A 21,819-nucleotide genomic window follows, 5' to 3' on the forward strand; every position below is an offset into this window, starting at 1 on the left:
TAGTTTTCGCGTGATCCGTCACGAAAGTTGGTCCTTGCTGCAATTTTCTTTAAAGAATATTAAAGTGTTCTCCCAAAATGCTTACGAAATCGTCGAAATTTGTTTGATACGACTAAAATATTGTAAACTCATAACTATAATTAAATTAAGGGGATAAATCACTACCATGGATGGGACTTGAACTCACGGCTTCTGGATAGAAACTCGAGGGCTCTACCAACTGAGCCACCAAAAACTCATCTCTAGTTAGCGAATCTTTCCGCTTTCTACTATATGAATCAATGGTACCCCTAGCGTTATTTATCTATCATATCTATCAATCTAGAGGCCGTGAGTTCAAGTCCCGCCCATGGTAGTGATTTTTTTCCCCTGAAATTAATTCTTGAGTTTATAATGTTTTAGTACTATCAAACCGATGATTTCGTAAGCATTTAAGGAGAAAACTTTTCATTCATTAAAGAAAATTGAAGAAAGGAGCAACTTTCGTGACGGATTGCGCGAAAACTATAAGTGCTAGCACTAAAGTGTTTATGAGAGATTTGTAGTAAATTTATTAGGGATTACTTCGTTCCTACACGCTTTTTCTGTATCTTAATCGGTTTTGTCAGAAATCGAGAAAAATCGCATTTCGGCTCTTTAAGGGGGGATAGATGGGTGACGCAGAGGGGGGAAGGGTGGGGAGGGTTGATGAAAAATAACTTCGGCCTATAATGTACATACCCCAATTAAAAAAAAATCTTCCATTAATTATGCCAAAATTTTCATACATCTCTTTCCAGGAGCAACGTACTAAGTACATAGGGTTATAATATATAAATAACTTATTTTGACATTTTTGATCCAAACTAATATTTTTGATAAAAATATATGTAATAGAGTATAAAATCGCGATTATTATATGAAAATACTAGCTTTTACCCGCGGCTTCGCCCGCGTAATAAAAGAATTCTTATTGAAACGTTTACAAAAAATAAGATTTTCATTTGGATCCGTAGGTTTCTTTGTAGGTACATCTGTCCGCGATTATTTCGATTAAGGTAAAGCGGGGCAATTCTCGACTGGGGGGGCATTGTAACTGATCTATTTGCTGTACGGTCAGCCAAGAAAGTGGTTTACCACTTTTCGACTCTTCGAAGAAACCTACGGATCCAAATGAAAATCTTATTTTTTGTAAACGTTTCAATAAGAACACTTTTTTGGCTGACTGTACCTTACAAATATTACTATTGTTTTAATAGAAATTCTTGCAATGATTGTAGAATTGTTACACAGCGACCACAGCGTAGGTAGTAGGTATGAATATGTATGTATTTTACCTATATAAATATTTATACTGGGGAAACTTCATACAACCCACATAGCCAGTATCTCGACGCTATGGTCGGTAGGGTAAAAAGTACTTCCTTGCATTATCGCTTACAATTTTTTCCATTTTTCTTATACTTATTGCAAACGTAAACATATAAAAGGCAAGCAAACAACGATCTTCTTACAGCACATTGAATGTAATAGTTATTACGGATGCAGGATACTCGCCGATGCCTACTTAATCCCTTCCCACTGAGCCACCTGCATTTTACACTGCCTAGATATCGATTGCCGACCGATTATTCCGACCCCAATCCCTATTCTTATCCCCGTCCCTATCTCTATCCTTGTCCCCGTCCCCGTCCCGTCCCTGTTCCCGTCCCTCCCCTATCCCTATGCCCGTCCCCGTCCCCTATTCCTATCCCTATTTCTATCCCTATCCCCATCCCTACCCCTATCCCTTCCCTATCCCTTCCCTATCCCTTTCCTATCCCTTCCCTATCCCTTCCCTATCCCTACCCCTATCCCTATCCCTATCCATACCCCTATCCCTATCCCTATCCCTATCCCTATCCCTATCCCTATCCCCCCAACCCATATATTAAACCCCATTGCACTACAACAGGGAAGAAGGTATTTCACTTCCGCCTCGTTAGATTTCAAAAACGTTGTATTTATCGTGATCAGCGACCCGACAAACCATAAAAACGATACCCATATTGATTTTTTGACTTTATCACCCCCTTTTCACCCTTTTAGGGGTTAAATTTTCAAAAAACCTGAAACACGTATTCAGTCATATGTCGTAAGGAATCTTCCTGTGAAGTTTCGAATAAAATAGTCAAACTAATCTTGTTTCCCCATACAAACTTTGAACCCCCATTTGACCCCCTTAGGAGGTGAATTTTGGAAAATCCTTTCTTAGTGCTCTTCTACACTATATAAGGAACCTACGTGCCAAATTTGAAATCTCTAGGACCAGCGGTTTCGGCTGTGCGTTGATATGTCAGTCAGTCAGTCAGTCAGTCAGTCAGCTTCTTCTTTTATATATTTAGATAGTAGGTGTCGCTAACTCGTATGTGGTAAAAAAAAAAATTAAAACATAAATAAAAAAAAAAATGTACTTAACAAAAAGTCAGGAAGTTCATTTTTTTTTAATTGATGTATCCCTAATATATCTATAAAATATCCAAAGAACAAGTTAATCGGATACGCGGTTTTAAAGAAAAAAATAAAAAACAAAATTTCTTTTTTTTAATTTTTTTCATAAACGGAAATAGTTTGAGGCATAATATTCAGTAGTAGTACATGTAGTAACAATACGAATAATCCTGCATATCAATATTTCATATTTAGCCAGGGGCGATTTTACCATGGCAGTCCGGCCAACCCTTTGCCTTGGAAAAATTAAACATTGTCATAAACTTGCGGGACTCTGCCGGGGAGTTACGAGAATTGACACTAACAAATTTTTTTAAACTGAAGCGACTGTCGTTTAATCTACCTATTCAGAGGAAACTAGGCCATATACAAATAAGAGCGGTTAACCTGATTCCTTAACGCTACATAAATACGCGGTAGTCGTAGGTATAACATGTCAGAGTGTTGTAGATATACTTATAAAGTACTTACCTATACGTGCTATTACCCGTGCGTAATACCGTCGGTAATGGCAGAACACGGATAACAACTCGTAATCCGTACCAACTCTTGCGTGAATCGATTCGGCTCAACTTAAATAGGCGCTCCAAAGTTTTTCCAAATTCAATTGTAATAACTTCAGCCATTCGTACGCGGCATTAGGCAAGTATGTTGAGCGCCCTAACGAGTTGGAAGCTATTTGAAATCGAACGCAAATACTATCGTAGACTCAGGAACGATCACGCGACGGAGAAGAGAAAATATCTGACATAAATGATTCAAACTGAGACGCATTTGAATAGTTAAGATCGATTTCTTTTCAAGTTTTTTTAAGATAATGTTTGAACAAAGGTTCTGAGAACGGAGAAGGGTATTCTATCGAAATGAGTAAAGTATTTACTATAAAAATATTGAAAAAAAATACCTACTGTTTTTTCTATTCTTAAAGTCAATCGATAAATGCAGTGAAACTGAAGTTATCCAACGGCAGGGCCCTATCGAGATCTGTTTAGTGTTATCTTATCTGACAAATTACGTGTAAACTTAACTAACCTTGTAATTCTTTGGTTATTTTGCATCGGTGCAGTCCCGAAGATTAATTTTGCATCCGATCTGGTCCTAAGGAAAAACCAAGCACGGCTCTCTCTTCGCTTTCTCCAAATAGCCTGTAAACTTGACTAACCTTGCAACTAAACCATCCCTCCGTGGATATCAGCACGGGGAATACCGGCGCGTCTACGATGTCGTCCGGCGGCAGTGCGCCGTGAGACAGTGCCCGACGTCGACCGGCTGGTAGCAATTAAGACTAATCTAGGAGTCTCGTCTACTGGAGGACCTGTAAACTAGACTAACCTTGCAACTGAAGCATCCTTCCGTAGAAATCAGCTCGTTTTTCTCCCCGATCCTGTACTGGCTTGCCCGGGGAACACCGGCGCGTCTTCGATGTCCGGCGGCAGCGTGTCGTCGAGCGCTGTGAGACAGTGCCCGGCGCCGAACAACTGGTAGCAAATAAACTAACCTGGAAGTCATTCAGAATCTTCCTACCTTGCAACTGAAGCATCCCTCCGTAGATATCAGCTCGTTCTTCCCGCCGATCCTGTACTGGTCTTGTACAGGGAACACCGGCGCGTCTCCGATGTCGTCCGGCGGCAGCGCGCCGTCAAGCGCCGTGAGACAGTGGCCGGCGCCGACCAGCTGGTAGCCGGTGGGGCAGCCGCATTGGTACGAGTCGCCGAACGCGGAGCAGCCGAAGAGACAGCTCGCTGTCGCGCAACCGCCCGCCATCTAAAAAGGTAAGGTTTTTATAGATGCTGTTTTATACAAAGCGTCTGCTGTATGCCAAACGAACTGTGGGCAAAAAACATAGTGCGGCTTCTAGATCTGGAAGGAAATCGGAGGACGATCTCGACGTGTTTTGAAATGATTGGCTTGGAATAGAGTTAGATCGAGACGCGCGGAAGAAAGAGTCTTTCGCCCAGCAGTAGGATGAACAGGCTATTAAATAAAATAATAAAAAGAGTTCTAAGCGTCTTCTTTTGATGTTAATTATTAAATATACCTGTAGACACACGCCGTGGCCGCTGTCCCAGCCGTAACCGCCTGGACAGCCGCAGCGGTAGGCGCCGCCGACAGGGAAGCAAGGCGACGAACCACAAGGACCGGCAGCACAAGCGTCAGTTGGCACGCAGATACCACTTGAAGATCGTGTTGTACCTAGGAAATACAAAAGATTTATATGAAAAACACACAGAGAGAAGCCATGATGTGGGATGCTTTAACTTAGGTACTAGTCTAAAACATTCACAGTAAGAAGAAACCCTCAAAGTGGGATAATAGTGATGTGATAACACAGTGATGATTGGATAGTTTTAGAGCACTCACGGTGCACGAATAAGGACAGTCACAGAGGCCCGCGGGCCTGTAGCTATCCCCGCGGGAACATTTCAAGCTCGGCGTAGGGGCGACACAGGAGTTGGCAACAGCCATCTGTAAAACACTCGTCGCGGTTCCGGCAACGTGCACTCATCAGTTGTGAAACTTACCGGCAGGACAATCGCAGCGGTAAGACCCAGCGTAGTTGCGGCACGGGGACTGGCAGCGGCCGTCCGCACACTCGTCACGATCCAGGCAGCGCGAGCCTTCTAAGTCCAGGCGGAAGCCACGCGGACATACGCAGCGGTACGAGCCTAGCAGGTTCACACATTTGCCTGGCGACGGGCACACTCCTTCTTCGAGACACTCGTTCACATCTGCGAACATGAAAAAGTATTAGAGGTATAACTGGCCAGCACACTCGTCTACATTTTGCCTCCGCTGGCTAGGTATTGCTCACCGATGCAAGCGTCGCCGCGTTTCTCGTAGCCCTCCTGGCAGGAGCATTCGTAGGATCCTTCGGTGTTGGTGCAGGTCTGTTGGCAAGTGTGTGTGCCCGCAGCACACTCATCTACGTCGCGGCAGTTCGCTCCGTCCTCGTCAACCTATCAACCAAATGGATATTGTCTGATTGGTGTTTTCCAAAAGTGACAAAAGTTTAAACAAAAAAAAAATTCTTCCACATATTTTAATATCCTTTATACAGGTGTTTTTGGATCAGTCAGAGCAGCTACCGTACTCTTAAAAGACTTTTCCCTCGATCTCAAATTACTAAAGAGTTTTACAGATATTAAAAAATCACACAGGATCAACATAAAGATGATTTTCCTGGCTGATGTCTTACTCTTGGCTTTTCTAGCCGGTTTTTTTGTCAGAACTTTTGATTCTGGATCGATGGGCAACAATCAAAATATATTTATAGGCACTTTTCTAGGTTTTCGATTGATATAGTCGACGAGTTACCTCGTATCCCGAGCGACACATGCACTCGTAGGAGCCCTCAGTGTTGCGACACAGTTGCTCGCAGGGCGGCGGGCGAGCGGCGCACTCGTCCATATCCACGCAGATGCCGTCAGACGACTTGTAACCTCGGGGACACACGCAGCGGAAACTGGTAAACAGAACAATTGTATATTAACTTTTTGAACGCTAAGAACACAAGGGCCGTAGTTAAGGCTACACGGAGCGAGAACTCGCATGCGATTTTCATTACATTACTTATGTACAATGCGGCATTTGATTGGGGTGCCCTCTATTTCTCTTTGATTGGTGTACACTGTATGTTCAGTATGCGACTAACGTACGCTTGCATGTGTGTGTGTGGCTGCGCCCACCACGATACCTGTACGCCAATAAACCAGTGCATAACTAGCTACCGGTTGTTTCACTTGTGTCCACCTACGTATCTAACAGTGGCGACGAATACCCACATTTAGGAAAAAAAAAACATGTCTTCTGGATTATTTGGAATTTTGACCAGTTTTGACCACAATGAACATGAGTGGAAGACTTACAAAAGCCGTCTGACACAGTGGTTTGTGGCAAACGACATCACCGATGTGACAGACGCAACCGGAACAAAGCGCAGAGCTATATTGCTAAGTGCACTCACGGAGGGTACGTACAGACTCGCTGCGGATTTGGTTCTACCAAAGGATGTACAAACGGTGCCCTACGACGATATCATAACAAGTTTGGATACTCATTTCAACCCTAAGAGAGTAGGGTTCAGCGAGAGACACAATTTCTACGCAGCGGTACAACGACAAGGCGAAACGCACTCACAGTGGGCCGCGAGACTTCGTGGCCTGACGTCGCTTTGTGCCTTCAAGAATGTGGAGGAAACGCTGCTCGATCGCTTTATTATGGGAATGAGGGCTTGTTATGAAAAAGAAAAGCTGTACGCTCAGGATCTGACTGGCCTTACGCTTGGCAAAGCTGTGGAATACGCCGAAAATGTTGCCACCGCGCGCGCAGCTGCCACCGCTAGCGCGAGTGGAGCGGGCGCCGCCGCCGCCGCCGCGGGCGCCGCGACGCTGGACCCGCTATTAAAGATATCGCGCAGTACTAGTGCCCATAAGGGACAGGCCGCGGCTAAGTCTAGCCGTTTAGCGAAGCCTAAGTGTACCACATGCGGATATACCAACCACAAGACCGCGGAGTGTCAGTACAGTGATTATGTGTGTAAGAAGTGTAACGTTAAAGGCCATCTACGTAGGGTGTGTCCGTCAAAAGTGAACTACGTAGACAATGGAGCCGACGACGAGGACTTCGGAGACGATGGTGAGGTATTTGTTATACGTTCGTTGCGGGGAGAGCCAATGGTAGGCACTGTAACTATTCGCGAAACAAAGTTAAATTTTGAGATAGATACCGGTGCAGCCGTAACGGTTATATCAAATGATATTTATAATTTATATTTTAAAGATGTGCCACTAGGTCCGTTGCGAAGGAAGCTGGTTACGTATAATGGTGATAACATTGCTTGTGTAGGCGTTGTGCGCTTGCCTGTGTGCTACGACGACTGTACACATTCGATAGACATACATGTTGTACGAGACGGCGGAGTGTCTCTTCTAGGTAGGGATTTTATATCAGCCTTTGAATTGCAACTCGTACGAGTTAACCATTGTCACCAACTGTCTTCAGTTGAACAGCTACAAACAAAATTTCCTAAATTATTTTCAAGTTCATTAGGCTGTTTTAATAAACATAAAGTCAGACTGAGGCTCAAAGATAACGCTAAACCAGTTTTTGTTAAAGCGCGGCCTATCGCATTCGCATTGCGCGATAAGGTAAACAAAGAAATCGACCGGCTAGTGCAGTTAGGTATTTTAAAACCCGTGCCCCACGCCGAGTATGCTTCACCTATAGTCCCGGTGTTAAAACGGAATGGCAGTGTTCGACTGTGTGCTGATTATTCTGTTACCATTAATAAGCAATTGATAGTCGACCAGTATCCCTTGCCGACAGCAAAAGAATTATTTGCTAAGTTGTATGGAGGCGTTAAGTTTACAAAACTCGACTTATCAATGGCTTACAACCAATTTGTTTTAGATGATGAGTCGCAGCCGTACACATGCATAAATACATCTCGGGGGCTATATATGTATACGCGGCTTGTGTTCGGTCTAGCGAGCGCGCCGGCCGTGTTCCAGCGCGCCATGGAGGGCGTGCTGGCCGGCATGGAGGGCGTGCTGTGCCTGCTCGACGACGTGCTGGTCACGGGCCGCGACGACGACGAGCACGCGCGCAGGCTCAACGCCGTGCTCGAAAGGTTACAAGACGCAGGATTAACATTGCAACAGGAAAAGTGTGACTTTTATAAAAATAAAGTTAGCTACTTGGGCTATGTTATAGACAAGGACGGGTTACATAAGTCACCCGATAAGGTCGAGGCAATAATAAATGCTCCCGTTCCGAATAACGTTAGCGAGCTCCAATCATTTTTGGGGTTGGTAAATTATTATAGGAACTTTGTACCGAATGCATCGTCAATCCTGGGTCCGCTTTATGACCTTTTAAAAAAGGGGTCTAAATGGCAGTGGGAGGATGCACATCATAACGCTTATATAAGTATTAAAAAAAATATAGCATCAGATCGGGTTTTAGCTCACTTTAATCCGGGGGCCAAGCTATTTTTGACTGTCGATGCAGGACCCCGGGGTCTTGGCGCGATTTTATCTCAACTTGACCCCGGAGGCCTCGAGAGGCCGATTTCTTTTGCCTCGAGGACATTGTCGATTGCCGAAACGCGTTATTCTCAGCTCCAAAAAGAAGCTACTGCTATTATTTTTGGTGTGCGTCGCTTCCACCAATATTTGTATGGAAGATCAGAGCCGTTCGTCCTCCGCACGGACCACAAACCCCTTATATCGATTTTTGGACCTTATAAGGGTATTCCAGAGGTGACAGCAAATCGACTTCAAAGATACGCAATATTTTTAAGCGCGTATAATTATAGTATTGAATATGTGCGAAGTGCTGACAACAGCGCTGATTTTTTGTCGCGCGCCAGCCTCCGGCGCCGGCGCCGACACCTGCACAGGCCCTAACGGGCGAGCGCGCGGGCGCGCGCGGGCGCGCGGGCGCGGGCGCGGCCGCTCCGCAGGAATGTGCTGACGGCGCGGAACCGTGCGATCGAGCCGCTTACGTGCATTTCGTTATCAGTGGTAGTCTGCCTGTCACCTTCACGGACGTTTGCAAAGAAACCGGTAATGACGTTATTTTAGTTAAAGTACGTAAATATATAATGGAGGGATGGCCAAACAAAGTTAACGATTTACAAATTAAGCCTTATCACTTATGTCGAACGCAGCTGTCGTATGAAAATGGATACATTATGAGGGGCCATAAGGTTGTAATTCCAGAGACGTTACGTGGAAAAGTATTATCAGAGCTCCATAAATCTCATCTAGGTATAGTGAAGACTAAGGCCGAAGTTAGGTCTAGATTTTGGTTCCCGGGCGTTGATGAAGCTGTTGAACGAATGATAGGGTCTTGCGATATTTGTATACAAATGCGACCAGCGCCAGCCCGAGCCGAGCCCGCGCCCTGGGCCCCGCCTAAGGAAGCTTGCAGTCGTGTTCACGCCGACTTCCTGGGCCCGATAAATGGTCGAATGTACCTAGTGCTGGTGGATGCGTTTTCTAAGTGGCCAGAAGTTTATGATATGTCTAACACAACTACATCCACTGCCACGATTGAAAAAATGTACGAATTTATGTCAAGGTTCGGTATACCGCTGACTTTGGTAACGGATAATGGCACAGCTTTTTGTTCACAAGAATTTCAAGCTTTTTGCAAACTTAATGGCATAAAGCATATGACGTCACCACCATACCATCCAGCGAGTAATGGTATGGCTGAGTCATATATAAAGGTCGTAAAACGGGGTATACGGTCTAGTCTTATGACAAGTACTAATGTCAAACAAGCAAAATTAGCACTTTTAAAGTATTTGTTTGATTACCGTAATTCGAAACATACTACCACTGGGTTTTCTCCCGCGCAATTAGTCTATGGACGTAAAATGAGGTCACGTATAGACCTCTTATCCCCACCCTCACCGCCGCCCTCGTCCGCGGCTCCACTGTCTGATAATGCCAATGTTCAGTGCTCACAGGACAATACTAATGTATCTAACCGTAAAAAATTCGCAATTGGCTCATTTGTACTATATACAAAAAATGTAAACAATGATAAAATCATGTGGTGTAAAGGAACGGTACAAAAACGAATAGGACGCGTAATGTATTTAATTAAAGACTGGGATTCTCAAATATGTTATCGCAAACACATAAACCAATTAGCATTGTATAAGGGTCATATAGATGATGCTAATGTATGGGACTACGACGATCACGATAAACTTACACACTCACCTGCCTCTACGTCTACGCCGACACCAGTACATGCGCCGCCGTCGCCGCCGCCGCCGCCGCCGCCGCTGCCGCCGCCATCGCGGTCGCCGCCATCGCCGCCGCCGCCGCCATCGCGGTCGCCGCCATCGCCGCCGCCGCCGCCATCGCCGCCATCGCGGTCGCCGCCATCGCCGCCATCGCGGTCGCCGCCGCCGCCGCCGCCGCCGCCGCTAACGCAGTCGCCGCCGCCGACACCACAATCGTTGATGTTGCCACCGCCCGACCAGAATGCATCAGACCGTACTCACCCCATGGAGGAGGAAGAGTACGACGAAGACGAGGAAGCGGAGGAAGAGTTTCATGAGGCAGAGTCAGAATCAGAATCAGATGATGAACCGCCAACAGGCAAGGCACGGAGAGTGATGCGTCCCCGTCCCAGAGTAAATTATAAAAAATACTTTTAGGCTTTAGCATTACAATTAGGTTAAAGATTAATACTGTAATAGGTGGAGGGATGTTCAGTATGCGACTAACGTACGCTTGCATGTGTGTGTGTGGCTGCGCCCACCACGATACCTGTACGCCAATAAACCAGTGCATAACTAGCTACCGGTTGTTTCACTTGTGTCCACCTACGTATCTAACACTGTACAATACAGAACTCAACCACAACTCAACAGTCAGCAATATAACGAAAATCGCACGAGCCTGAAAGCTGCACAACGTCCAAGAGAAACCTACTTAAGTATATAGCAGTTATAGCGGACACTGTCGATGTAACTTTGACACTTTCAAGTAGGTAAGGCTTATATTAGCTTGCACGCGCCTTGGATCGTGGCGATAGCCTGACGTTTTGTTTATGACATAATGCGTTCCAAAAGTTAATTGTATGATGAATATACATGTAGGGTAAACTCGCCTCATTCGGCGACACGCCTAATTCGGTGATACAAGCTTTGAAGCTCTATTCCGAAAGACGATTTTTGGTTGTTTCACCGAATTAGGCGTGTCACCGAATGAGGCGAGTTTACCCTAATGTGTTTCTTATTAAGATTTCTACCGAAACTTCTCGGTCACTGTGTGGTGAGTACTACCTACTGAGCGAGACTACCTAAGTAACCAGGAGGCTAGAGTGAGTTTTTATACATTAGTAGCTATTGTTTCAATTTTATATGTACAAAATATCCGTACCTAACTAATAATTAAGTACCTAGCTGTAAGTTGTGTAAAATGTAATTGTAAGACAACTTAAACATTTGTTATTTTCCATTACAAATTATAAAAGTCTACTTTTCAAAGTTAATTATTTGCATTAAACTTTCAGCTAAGTTTCAGTTCAGATCTTCACGTAGGTGTTAATATAAATGATAACATTCACAAGTCTGACTTTCGCTGACAATGGCAAGTTTAATAAAACAATTAGGGTAACTCTTAACTATATACTGACAGTGATAACTTTGCCGAGAAAATCTAAAATACATGCGCATAAATAACCATATTGCCGTCTTTGAAATTATTTACTAAAATTTAAATTACCTATTTGCGAAATGTGGTTGTATTTTAATAGGCTACTTGCCTCCTATTCAAATCAGCTTCTTTTTAATTAAGAACTGTCAAAACGAATTTGAACGACTTGCTAATATGGAATTTATATGAAATCGAATTGAGTGACGTCACGGTCAACTCAGTTACTTTGTATATTTCTACCTGACTTATTAAATAGAAATTGGATTTAAAAATAACTTCTGTCCATGTTTTTCTTATAATTATCTGATGCTTTATTTAGTGCATGGTATAAAATATTTTATTTTTACTACAGTCAAGTTCCCTATTCTGCACGTTACCTTAGAAAAAGATCCTTTTACACCAGCCAATTTGCAGAAAATCGGTAGACTATTTCGTGGAATATTTTCGTGCATGGTATAATAGTTATTTGTTATACAAGGGGGCAAAGTTGTATTTTAACGCCGAGTGTGGAATTGAAAAACGAGCAAGTGAAAGGATTCTATAGTTGAACCACGAGCGAAGCGAGTGGTTCGAAAATAGAATCCTGAACTTGCGAGTTTCTTAACACACGAGAAGTAAAATACATTTGCACCCGAGTGTAACACAAAACTTTTCCCCTCACTATAGCGAGGAAACTACAACGCAAAAAATGCGTTTATCACTGCTTCCAGTAGTTCCACAGGTGGTAAATCATCTTTATTACTAGATTCACCTACTTTTATCAATTTTAAAGCAGTTATTTGACTTTATTCAAGGACAAATTACTTTACCCACTAGTGGATAAAATGCGTTTTTACCCGCTGGTATTAAAGGACAAAACACGTGTTTCCGAGCTAGTGAGGGGAAAAATATTTTATTTTAACTACAGTCAAGTTCCCTATTGAACTTGGTGAAACATTAGTTGTGATTTCTGCGAATTTGAAATTGGCGAACTGGCCATATAATTTGAATAAACTTTGTGTTGAACACTAGTAAAACCATGTTCAGTTGTTGATAAAAAGGCTTAAATGGAATAATTATTATGTGTGTACTTTGCCTGTGTGGTGACGGGTTAAGAATTTCACCACCCCCTTTCTTCCCGTGGGTGTCGTAGAAGGCGACTATGGGATATGGGTTAAATTGTGGTGTAGGCGAGAGGCTGGCAACCTGTCACTGCAATGCCACAGTTTCGTTTTCTTTTAACCCCTTATTTGCCAAGAGTGGCCCTGAAGCTTTAGTAGTTTCATGTGCTCTGCCTACCCCTTTATGGGATACAGGCGTGATTGTATGTATGTACTTTGACCTACATTAGAAACAGCCAACGATTTCGCGAACTAATTGCGACTAAATTAATTTTATGTACATTTACGGCCCAGCCACGACATTGGTCTAAGCGCGACAGCGGTGAGCGGCAGCCATACGTGCGAATGAAAAGTCCCATCGCTGTGTCTCGCTCCAATATATGGCCGCCGCTCACCGCTGTCGCGCTTAGACCAATGTCGTGGCTGAGCCGTTAGAATTCAATAAACCGCTAAATGATATTTCAACGTACGTACGTACATAACCACAAAATTAAAATATTGAAAAACCCCCGACCGCGACATAGTAGACCGATTTTCATGAAACATGTCTAAGAACACTCCCGACTAACTCAGCTTTCAGACAAAAAAAACTAAATCTAAATCGGTTCATCCATTCGGGAGCTACGATGCCACAGACAGACACACACACAGACAGACAGACAGACACTTCAAACGTATAACACCCCGTCGTTTTTGCGTCGGGGGTTTAAAATTAATAATATACTTCAAATATAGTTCTGTATAAATAAGTACTTTTTACTTCGCGCTTTCAGCGTAGGTAATGATGTTTTCGGAGAACCGACGTTCTGAACAACGATTACAAACAAAATTAATTAATTAGGTTCGTGAATTATAAGATTCATAGAATTACATAGGTACTTATATTTACACAAAATAAATTCCTAGAATATCTTTCGATGTTCATAAAATACCTTTTCTCAGTCGACAACTTTCACAGAAAATAATCTTAATATTTTTACAGCTTATTATGCTTTTCATTCTATACTCCTGACACGGTACCTACTCTCTCCTAAATAGCACAGCAGTAACGGATGCAAACAAGAGTATGGCAAAACAACACCTAACAAGGAAAACCAAGACAATAGTCTATCAAACCTGCATCCTGAGCATACTCTTGTACGGGGCTGAGACTTGGACATCGTACGCCAAGCACGAGCGTCGACTCAACGCATTCCACATGCGCTGCATCCGGAACATTTTGGGCATACATTGGAAATACAAGGTCATGAACGAGAGGGTCCTTGAGATTGCTCAGCTGCCCAGCCTTTTTGCTCTGCTAAAACAGAGACGCTTGCGCTGGCTGGGGCATGTGCATCGAATGCAACCTACTCGTTTGCCACGGCGTGTCATGCTTGGTGCCATAGCTGATGCCAAAAGAAGCGTTGGTCGGCCAATGTTACGATATAAAGATTGCACTAAACGTGACATGCACGCCTTCAACATCCCGGCCCACACATGGGAAGAGCTTGCCGAGGACAGTGACAAATGGCGCAAACTGGTGATCGACGGACGCAAAATCCACGACAATGCTTGGTTTGCGACACTCGCAAGTAAGCGCGCCAAGCGTCATCAGCGCGATAACGTGTTCGCCAAGTGCACACTTCACCTGCCCGAGTTGTGGTCGTGTTTGTCGCTCCCGTATTGGCTTGCATAGCCATGAAAAACGCTGTCGCCCCACTTGACACTGCTTGTATAGTCTGTTATATTTAGACTTTGAGACCAATGATGATGAATGGATGCCAATTATCAACAGTAAACAATAATAATCACCGATTATAAAATGATAAAGAAATAACAGACGAAAGATCCTGTTTTTGTACGGGAAAGCTAGATTAGAAGTTTCTTCATTTGGCCAAGTAAGAAAATACGTTACATCTAGCAAGTCAAACACATTTCAGCGTACGTAGCCGAATGCACAAACGGTCACGAAACGCTCACGAATCGAAACGCTTGTAGATATCTATCTCTATCGCTCTTGCGTATTGGCGCGACAGAGCTAGACTGCCTTTCGCAGCGTTTCGTTTTTGTTTCGCGTCGTAGAAATGCCATTCGGCTACGGAGCCTAGTCAGCAAGACCAGTTGAATGCTCCTAAAATACTAAAATTAATCATTAGACTCACTGCTGCCACCATCTTCACCGGTACTGCCGCTGCCACCGCCGCCCCCGTAGAGAATGGTGCTTTATTCCCGTTTGACTCACCTGCCAATAGTGTTGACGCTTCTGCCAGGCGTACAGAGTCCTGGCATGGCCGCACACTCGTCCACATCCCCGTATACATCCGGAACTACCATAGAATCTCCTCCTCCCGTGCTACACCCACCACCGCCGGTATTGCCGCTGCCGCCCCCCTAGAGAATGCTCGTCTCTTTCCATTTGACTCACCTGCCAATAGTATTGACGCATCTGCCCGGCGTACAAAGGCCAGGCATGGCCGCGCACTCGTCCACATCCCCGTATATGTCCGGTACCACCATGGAATCTCCCCCTCCCGTGCTGCCGCCGCCGCCGCCGCCGCCGCCGGTCCCGCCGCTGCCGCCGCCGCCGCCGTGAGTGCCGTGGGTGCCGGGCGGCGTGAGGTTCTCGGGCGTGCAGAGGTCGAGGCGTTCCTTCGTGCCTGGTTGAGGGCAGAGCTCGCACTCCGAGCCCCACGCTACGCCGAGTGTGCAGCAGCATATCGCCCTGGGTGTAACAAAGCGTTATAGAAATGAATAAACAAAGTGCTTCAATTCCAGAAGTTTTTTAAAGAAATAATGTTTTTTTCACCACACCAACTGGTAAAGGCTTTCTTTGCTATTCGAAAACAGATAGCAAAATTGCATTTTATCCACAAGGGGGCAAAGTAATTTCATACAAATTTTAACCCAATGTCTTAATATGGCTGCTAAATTTTACCTATAAATGATGATTTTTTGATAGATTTGATTTATTTTGATGTTTTATAGTCAGTATTTTGTTCGTGTTGGTGTGAAAAATTGTGTGTTTCACTCGGTGGCAAAGTTTGGTTAACCTTCGTGCCTTGATACCCTCGCAACACTCAAGATTCCACTTTTTGAACCACTCGCTACGCTCGCGGTTCAATATTGGAATCTTTCGCTTGCTCGGGTATCAATATTGGCACGTGCGGTTAAACAACTACTTTGCCCCCTTGTAAAACAAATAACTATTTTTTACAAAAAAATATAGAATTATAAATTTGAAACCGGGTTTCTATTTGGGATTTTAATGGCGTTAGATCTCTTCTCTATTTTCTTCGAAGGGCATATTCGGTCCACTTACTTGGTGACTTGACTGGGTGCTGGCGGCGCGGCGGCGCGCGGCCATGGCTCTGGCACGCAGCGCCCGCCGACTAGTGAGCGGTAACACTGTCCTGTCCGACGGTCTGCATCAAATTTAATATTGTTAATATAAAATGTAGTCTTAATGTCAATAGGTAATACGGTAGATAACAGATATTTCTAAAGCCAGTATTTAAGTCTCGAGGTGTCATGGGATGACTTTAAAAGGTAGATTACTATTTTAATCTTCGCGTATTTTACATTTAACCACATAAAGTGAGCTGCAAAAGTGCATGGCGAGTTTATCAATGAATTTATTCATAATTTCTCCACGCAATTTCGCAGCTATTTCGACTTATAAAAAACCGGCCAAGAGCGTGTCGGGCCACGCTCAGTGTAGGGTTCCGTAGTTTTCCGTATTTTTCTCAAAAACTACTGAACCTATCAAGTTCAAAACAATTTTCCTAGAAAGTATTTATAAAGTTCTACTTTTGTGATTTTTGTCATATTTTTTAAACATATGGTTCAAAAGTTAGAGGGGGGGACGCACTTTTTTTTCCTTTAGGAGCGATTATTTCCGAAAACATTAATACTATCAAAAAACGATCTTAGTAAACCCTTATTCATTTTTTAATACCTATCCAAAAATATATCACACGTTGGGGTTGGAATGAAAAAAAAAAATCAGCCCCCACTTTACATGTAGGGGGGGTACCCTAATAAAACATTTTTTTCCATTTTTTATTTTTGCACTTTGTTGGCGTGATTGATATACATATTGGTACCAAATTTCAGCTTTCTAGTGCTAACGGTTACTGAGATTATCCGCGGACGGACGGACGGACAGACAGACATGGCGAAACTATAAGGGTTCCTAGTTGACTACGGAACCCTAAAAACAGATATACCGCACAATTGAGCTAAAACTACGTCGAACATCAGCCATAGAGTTAACTTGACAAGACGCTGACACTCAAAAGACGCTATTGTGGAATGGGCCAGTAGAATGTGAAATAGGCTTGTGTCGTTCACGAACTATGAACTGTTAGGAATAAAATCCCATAGATGACCGAAATGAACTGAATCTTTCCGTGATCTGAGAATCGGTCTTTGCTCATTTAGTTCTGTATAGGATCGGCGAGCGCGAGCGGTTCGGATCGAGAACGAGTGTGTGACTGCGGCGACGACCGGGGCGAGAGCTACTTAGCAGAGCGACAAAAAAACGTAAAGTTTTCATATTAAACTTCGGTTATTTACAACCTTTGGGCTCGGAATGTTACTATCTGTGGCCTATTCGTATCATTTTGACACTATTCGGTCCCATTTGTTCTGATCTTTCCGACCGCAGTGGTCGCTGGTCTGGCTGAACTAAAATACCTAAAAGAGCGAACTAGTTCGTGGGAGCGATTGAACGAGATCGGAGCGCTCCGATCAACGAACGAAACGGCACAAGCCTAATGTGAGATGACTTCTCCGGGTACCTATGGTGTAGGTACTCACCGATGCACGCAGTACCGTCGCTACTCAGCTCGAAGCCAGCATCACAATCGCAGGTGTACCCGCCATCCGTGTTGACGCACACGCCGGGCGAGCAGCGAGAGTCGTCCTCACACTCGTCGATGTCTTCACAGGCGTCTTCAGCGTTGTGCGGAGCGGACGTTCGGCGGTAACCTGTCCACAGTCGGTATATTTTACATTGAATAGGCTAGTTTCCTATACTTAAAATTAAATATTTTATGCAGTGCACGAAATAAAGCAGCACATAATTAGAAGAAAAATATGGACAGTAGTTATGTTTAAACATAATTTCTATTTAATAAGTCAAAGAGAAAGATATGAAGAAATGAATTGACCGTGACGTCACTCCTCAGTATTTCAGAGTAATTCCATATTAGCAAATCGTTTTGACAGTTCTTAAAAAGAAGCTGATTTGACTAGTGGGAAACTAGCCTATTATATTGCCTTCGGAAGGCAAGAGGAAAGAAGGAGGATAAACACTGTAAAAATGCGAGTTACGGCGTCATCACAGAGGATATTTACCTAAATAATTTGTTTCTATATACAGTTGCCTCTTCTAAAACGCCGTAAGTAGGTATATAGTAGTTTGACAAATAACTGGATGACTTACCCTCAGGGCACGTGCACTTATACGATCCCACGACGTTCTCGCACGCGTGCGGGCACGGCGAAGGCTCAGCCGCACATTCGTCCAAGTCTTTACAATGCGTTCCGTCAGCAGCTAACGTGTAGCCATACGGGCATACGCAGCGCCAAGAGCCGGGCGTGTTGTGACAGCGGAAGGAACAACCCGCCATGCCTTCGGCGCACTCGTCAATGTCCACACACGTCTATACAGAAAAATACATAATGTTTTATTTGTAAACAAGATTAATGAATGTAATTAACATATAAAAGAACCCTATGAATGAATAAACGAATGAATGAATTAATTAAATAAGTGAAAAAATAAAATGAATTCATGAAATAAAAGAATGAAATGAATGAATAAAATGGATGAATAATAAGAATGAAATGAATAATTGAAATGAATGGAACGAATGAATGATGCGAATTAATGAAATGAATAAATGGGATGAATGAAATGAATAATTGAAATGAATGAAACGAATGAATGATGCGAATTAATGAAATGAATAAATGGGATGAATGAAATGAAAGAATGAAAATAAAAATAATGAATTAAATGTCAAATAATCACAATTTCGTTCGTTGGTCTGATTCAAGAATATGTACAGCCACTGATTAAAAAACAAACCGATTTAGATTTTTGTTTAGTTGTAAAGAATGTCAACACCAACTGACCTGCTCTGGTCCCTGCATAAAGCCCTGGTTGCAGGTGCACTCGTACTCGCCCGGTTTGTTGGTGCAGGTGCCGTTGCCGCAGATGCGCGGGTCCACGAGGCATTCGTCCGTGTCCTCGCAAGCTAGTCCAGTGGAATCCAGCTGCGAAGAAAAAACAACTTTAAACACAGGATATGAAAGTATATACAGTAGTAGTATAAAATTTTCAATTTGGAATGATTCAAGTGTTGACGTATTCGTAAAAAAAATCTCCAAATCTTTGTTTATGGTTTGCAGTCCATAAACTCGACAGCTTTACTTACATCTTCATAGAAAACATCACAAATAGCTAAACAGAACACTAGGATTTGAAAAATATTATGCACATGCGCATTGCGCATGATAATTATGTGCATTGTGCAACTTCTTCAGCTGCTAATAGGCTACTTGACTGTTCTCAAAATAAAATATTTTATACCATGCACGAAATAAAGCATTAGATAATTGTAAGAAAAACATGGACAGAAGTTATTTTTAAATCCAATTTCTATATAATAAGTCAGGTAGAAATACATATATAAAGTAACTGAATTGACCGTGACGTCACTCAATTCGATTTCATATAAATTCCATGTTAGCAAGTCGTTCAAATTCGTTTTGACAGTTCTTAAAAAGAAGCTGATTTGACTAGGAGGCAAGTAGCCTATTGAACATATTATAAAAACTATACATACATATACATACATATAATCACGCCTGTGTCCCATGAAGGGATAGGCAGAGCACATGAAACTACTCGTTTCAGTGCCACTCTTGGCAAATAAGGGGTTGAAAGAAACCGAAACTGTGACATTGCAGTGACAGGTTGCCAGCCTCTCGCCTACGCCACAATTTAACCCATACAACATAAAACTAAAAACTATACAACGTGATATATTAACGTGACTAAGACAGACATACCTGGTATCCATCACGGCATTGGCAGCGGAAAGATCCGTCCGTGTTAATACAAGTTCCACCACGGCAGATGTCTGGACGGACTTTACACTCGTCCAAGTCCTACAAATAAAAACGAGATGTAAAGAAAAACGTATTTTTTTGAATAAACAAACTACAGGAAAAGCCTGTACGTTAGAAAATATCTCGATACGCCATACACTAGTTCTACTAAGTGGGAGTAAGCCATAAACTCTCTCTCTTTCTACTCTATTTTTCTAATTTTAGCTCAAGAAAGAATCAAAAGTTAGAAAACCCCACTGCCCATCACCTCGTTCCTGGTTTCTAGTCGTAATCGCTTCTTCCTCGTCATCAATGGTGGAATCAGAGCCTAAGTACGGTCAGATATGTAATGTAGCAACCAAAGTTTTGTTTAGTCAGCCAACACTTTTCTGGGCCTCTAGCCAAACATCCAATCATTGACGCTTCATGACAAACGCATAAATGATTGACAGTCAGAACTCCGTCATAACAGTCCTCATACGAAAGAGCGATAAAGAGAGATTCTTACGATACAAGAGCGTCAATGATTGCACTCTTCGCTACAGGCCCCGGTCGTTAAGTTGTTACCTGTGTGATGTTAGGGCGACCCATGCCTCCCTGGCAGATACGCAAGAACTCAGGTGTTTCTGGCGGAGGGCAGCGCTCGCATCTTCGACCCCAAGCCGCACCTTCAAACATTACAACAGGGTTATTGCCACAGCAACATAAGATTGCTCTTCTACTGAAGCGTAACAAAATCTTGTAATACCTATAGAATACCTGTTATAAGACTTTGAATTCACATTATAACCTTCACTAATAACCTGTTATCATCAATCACAGGCCATTTCCGGGCTCACGGAAGTCCGACCAGCCACATGAACTTCGAAATAAACACATAAGGACCGCAAAATGTGTAGATAACAGGACCATTGTCGAAGTAAAACTCTTTGGTAGTAGATACTGTTGGTGGCCCTAACGTAAGTAGCTAGTATGAGCACTTCGCATTTCCCGAAGTACTTTGTTATTCTTCTATTGTGTAGTGAAACAAGTTTTACATACCGTCGGAGCAACAACATTCTGGCCGGGATAGTTGTAACGGGCGCGCGTCGTGGCAGCGGCCGGCGGACCAGTTGTCGAAGCATAACTCTTTGCGCTCGTCCACGCAGATTGCCAAGTCTTCATAGAACATCCAGCCTTCATATAGTCCTGCGGCGCTGGCTATATTTTGAGCCCTAAGTTAAAATAATATTAAAGTCGATTCTGTTTTCGTTAATAGATACATTGTTAATTTATACATTTTACATTTCGTTTTGTGCAAAGTACCTAAGTTGCTTTTTCAGTAATTTGGTAAATTGTCGTTATAATTTTTGTTTTGACCTAATTTGCTCAAAAAAATATTCGAGATAAAACATGTAACTGTGTTGGATTTAGAATGATATTTTTAACATGTATAAGTAGTTTGTGCAAATTTTGTCAATTGCGATATGGTATTATGTCATACCTAGCGAAACAGATACAAAAAAATATTCATGTTAAAAAAAATAAGAAACGTCGCGTTGACTCCTTAAAATATGCCAATAAACTGATATTGTGCTGTCTTAAACAATTGCTTTATTAAAATTGCAATAATTTAGCTAAAATGTATTCTTAACATTACAAAAAAATATTAGAGTTACTAGAGTTCACATCTCATCAACTTAAAAGACATGATAAATAAGATACATGAATTTGTGCAAGTTTAATCAATTGCTCCTTAAATAATACGATATTAATATTAATTTTATTTGCGTACGATCGAGTCAAGCGGGCGCAATCCACGCGGCGCGGATAGTGTAGGTATCAGCGCGGCAGCGGGAAGGGCAATGACCTCTCTCGGCAATCGACAAACGACGCGTTGCGTATAAAACGCAAGTTTATTTAAACTGTGCGCCCAAATGAAGCTATTTAATTCAAAGCCTGTTGTGTTCGGTATTAGAGTAGCATTTTAA

General features: G+C 43.0%; 2 protein-coding genes across 2 annotated transcripts in view; one reads left to right on the forward strand and one right to left on the reverse strand.

Annotated features, from left to right (window-relative positions):
* The window catches only part of LOC125233988 (fibrillin-2-like), a 135,821-nt gene that overhangs the window by 7,309 nt on the left and 106,693 nt on the right, over positions 1-21,819 (reverse strand). The window contains exons 45-57 of the mRNA XM_048140168.1: positions 20,891-21,031; positions 20,417-20,517; positions 19,811-19,909; positions 18,872-19,012; positions 18,177-18,396; positions 17,549-17,719; positions 16,050-16,152; positions 15,156-15,452; positions 5,785-5,932; positions 5,282-5,426; positions 4,992-5,198; positions 4,508-4,662; positions 3,994-4,233 (exon numbers count right to left, since the gene is read on the reverse strand). Coding sequence (XP_047996125.1) covers positions 3,994-4,233; positions 4,508-4,662; positions 4,992-5,198; positions 5,282-5,426; positions 5,785-5,932; positions 15,156-15,452; positions 16,050-16,152; positions 17,549-17,719; positions 18,177-18,396; positions 18,872-19,012; positions 19,811-19,909; positions 20,417-20,517; positions 20,891-21,031 — 2,168 coding nt within the window. The remainder of the gene's footprint in view (positions 1-3,993; positions 4,234-4,507; positions 4,663-4,991; positions 5,199-5,281; positions 5,427-5,784; positions 5,933-15,155; positions 15,453-16,049; positions 16,153-17,548; positions 17,720-18,176; positions 18,397-18,871; positions 19,013-19,810; positions 19,910-20,416; positions 20,518-20,890; positions 21,032-21,819) is intronic.
* Positions 6,966-10,791, forward strand: LOC125233991 (leucine-rich repeat extensin-like protein 3). The gene is made up of 2 exons (XM_048140171.1): positions 6,966-7,104; positions 9,938-10,791. Exons 1-2 carry the CDS (start codon positions 7,072-7,074, stop codon positions 10,646-10,648), a joined length of 744 nt encoding a protein of 247 aa, XP_047996128.1. The 5' UTR covers positions 6,966-7,071; the 3' UTR covers positions 10,649-10,791.

This window comes from Leguminivora glycinivorella, chromosome 15, assembly GCF_023078275.1.
Source record: "Leguminivora glycinivorella isolate SPB_JAAS2020 chromosome 15, LegGlyc_1.1, whole genome shotgun sequence".
Lineage (NCBI taxonomy): Eukaryota > Metazoa > Arthropoda > Insecta > Lepidoptera > Tortricidae > Leguminivora > Leguminivora glycinivorella.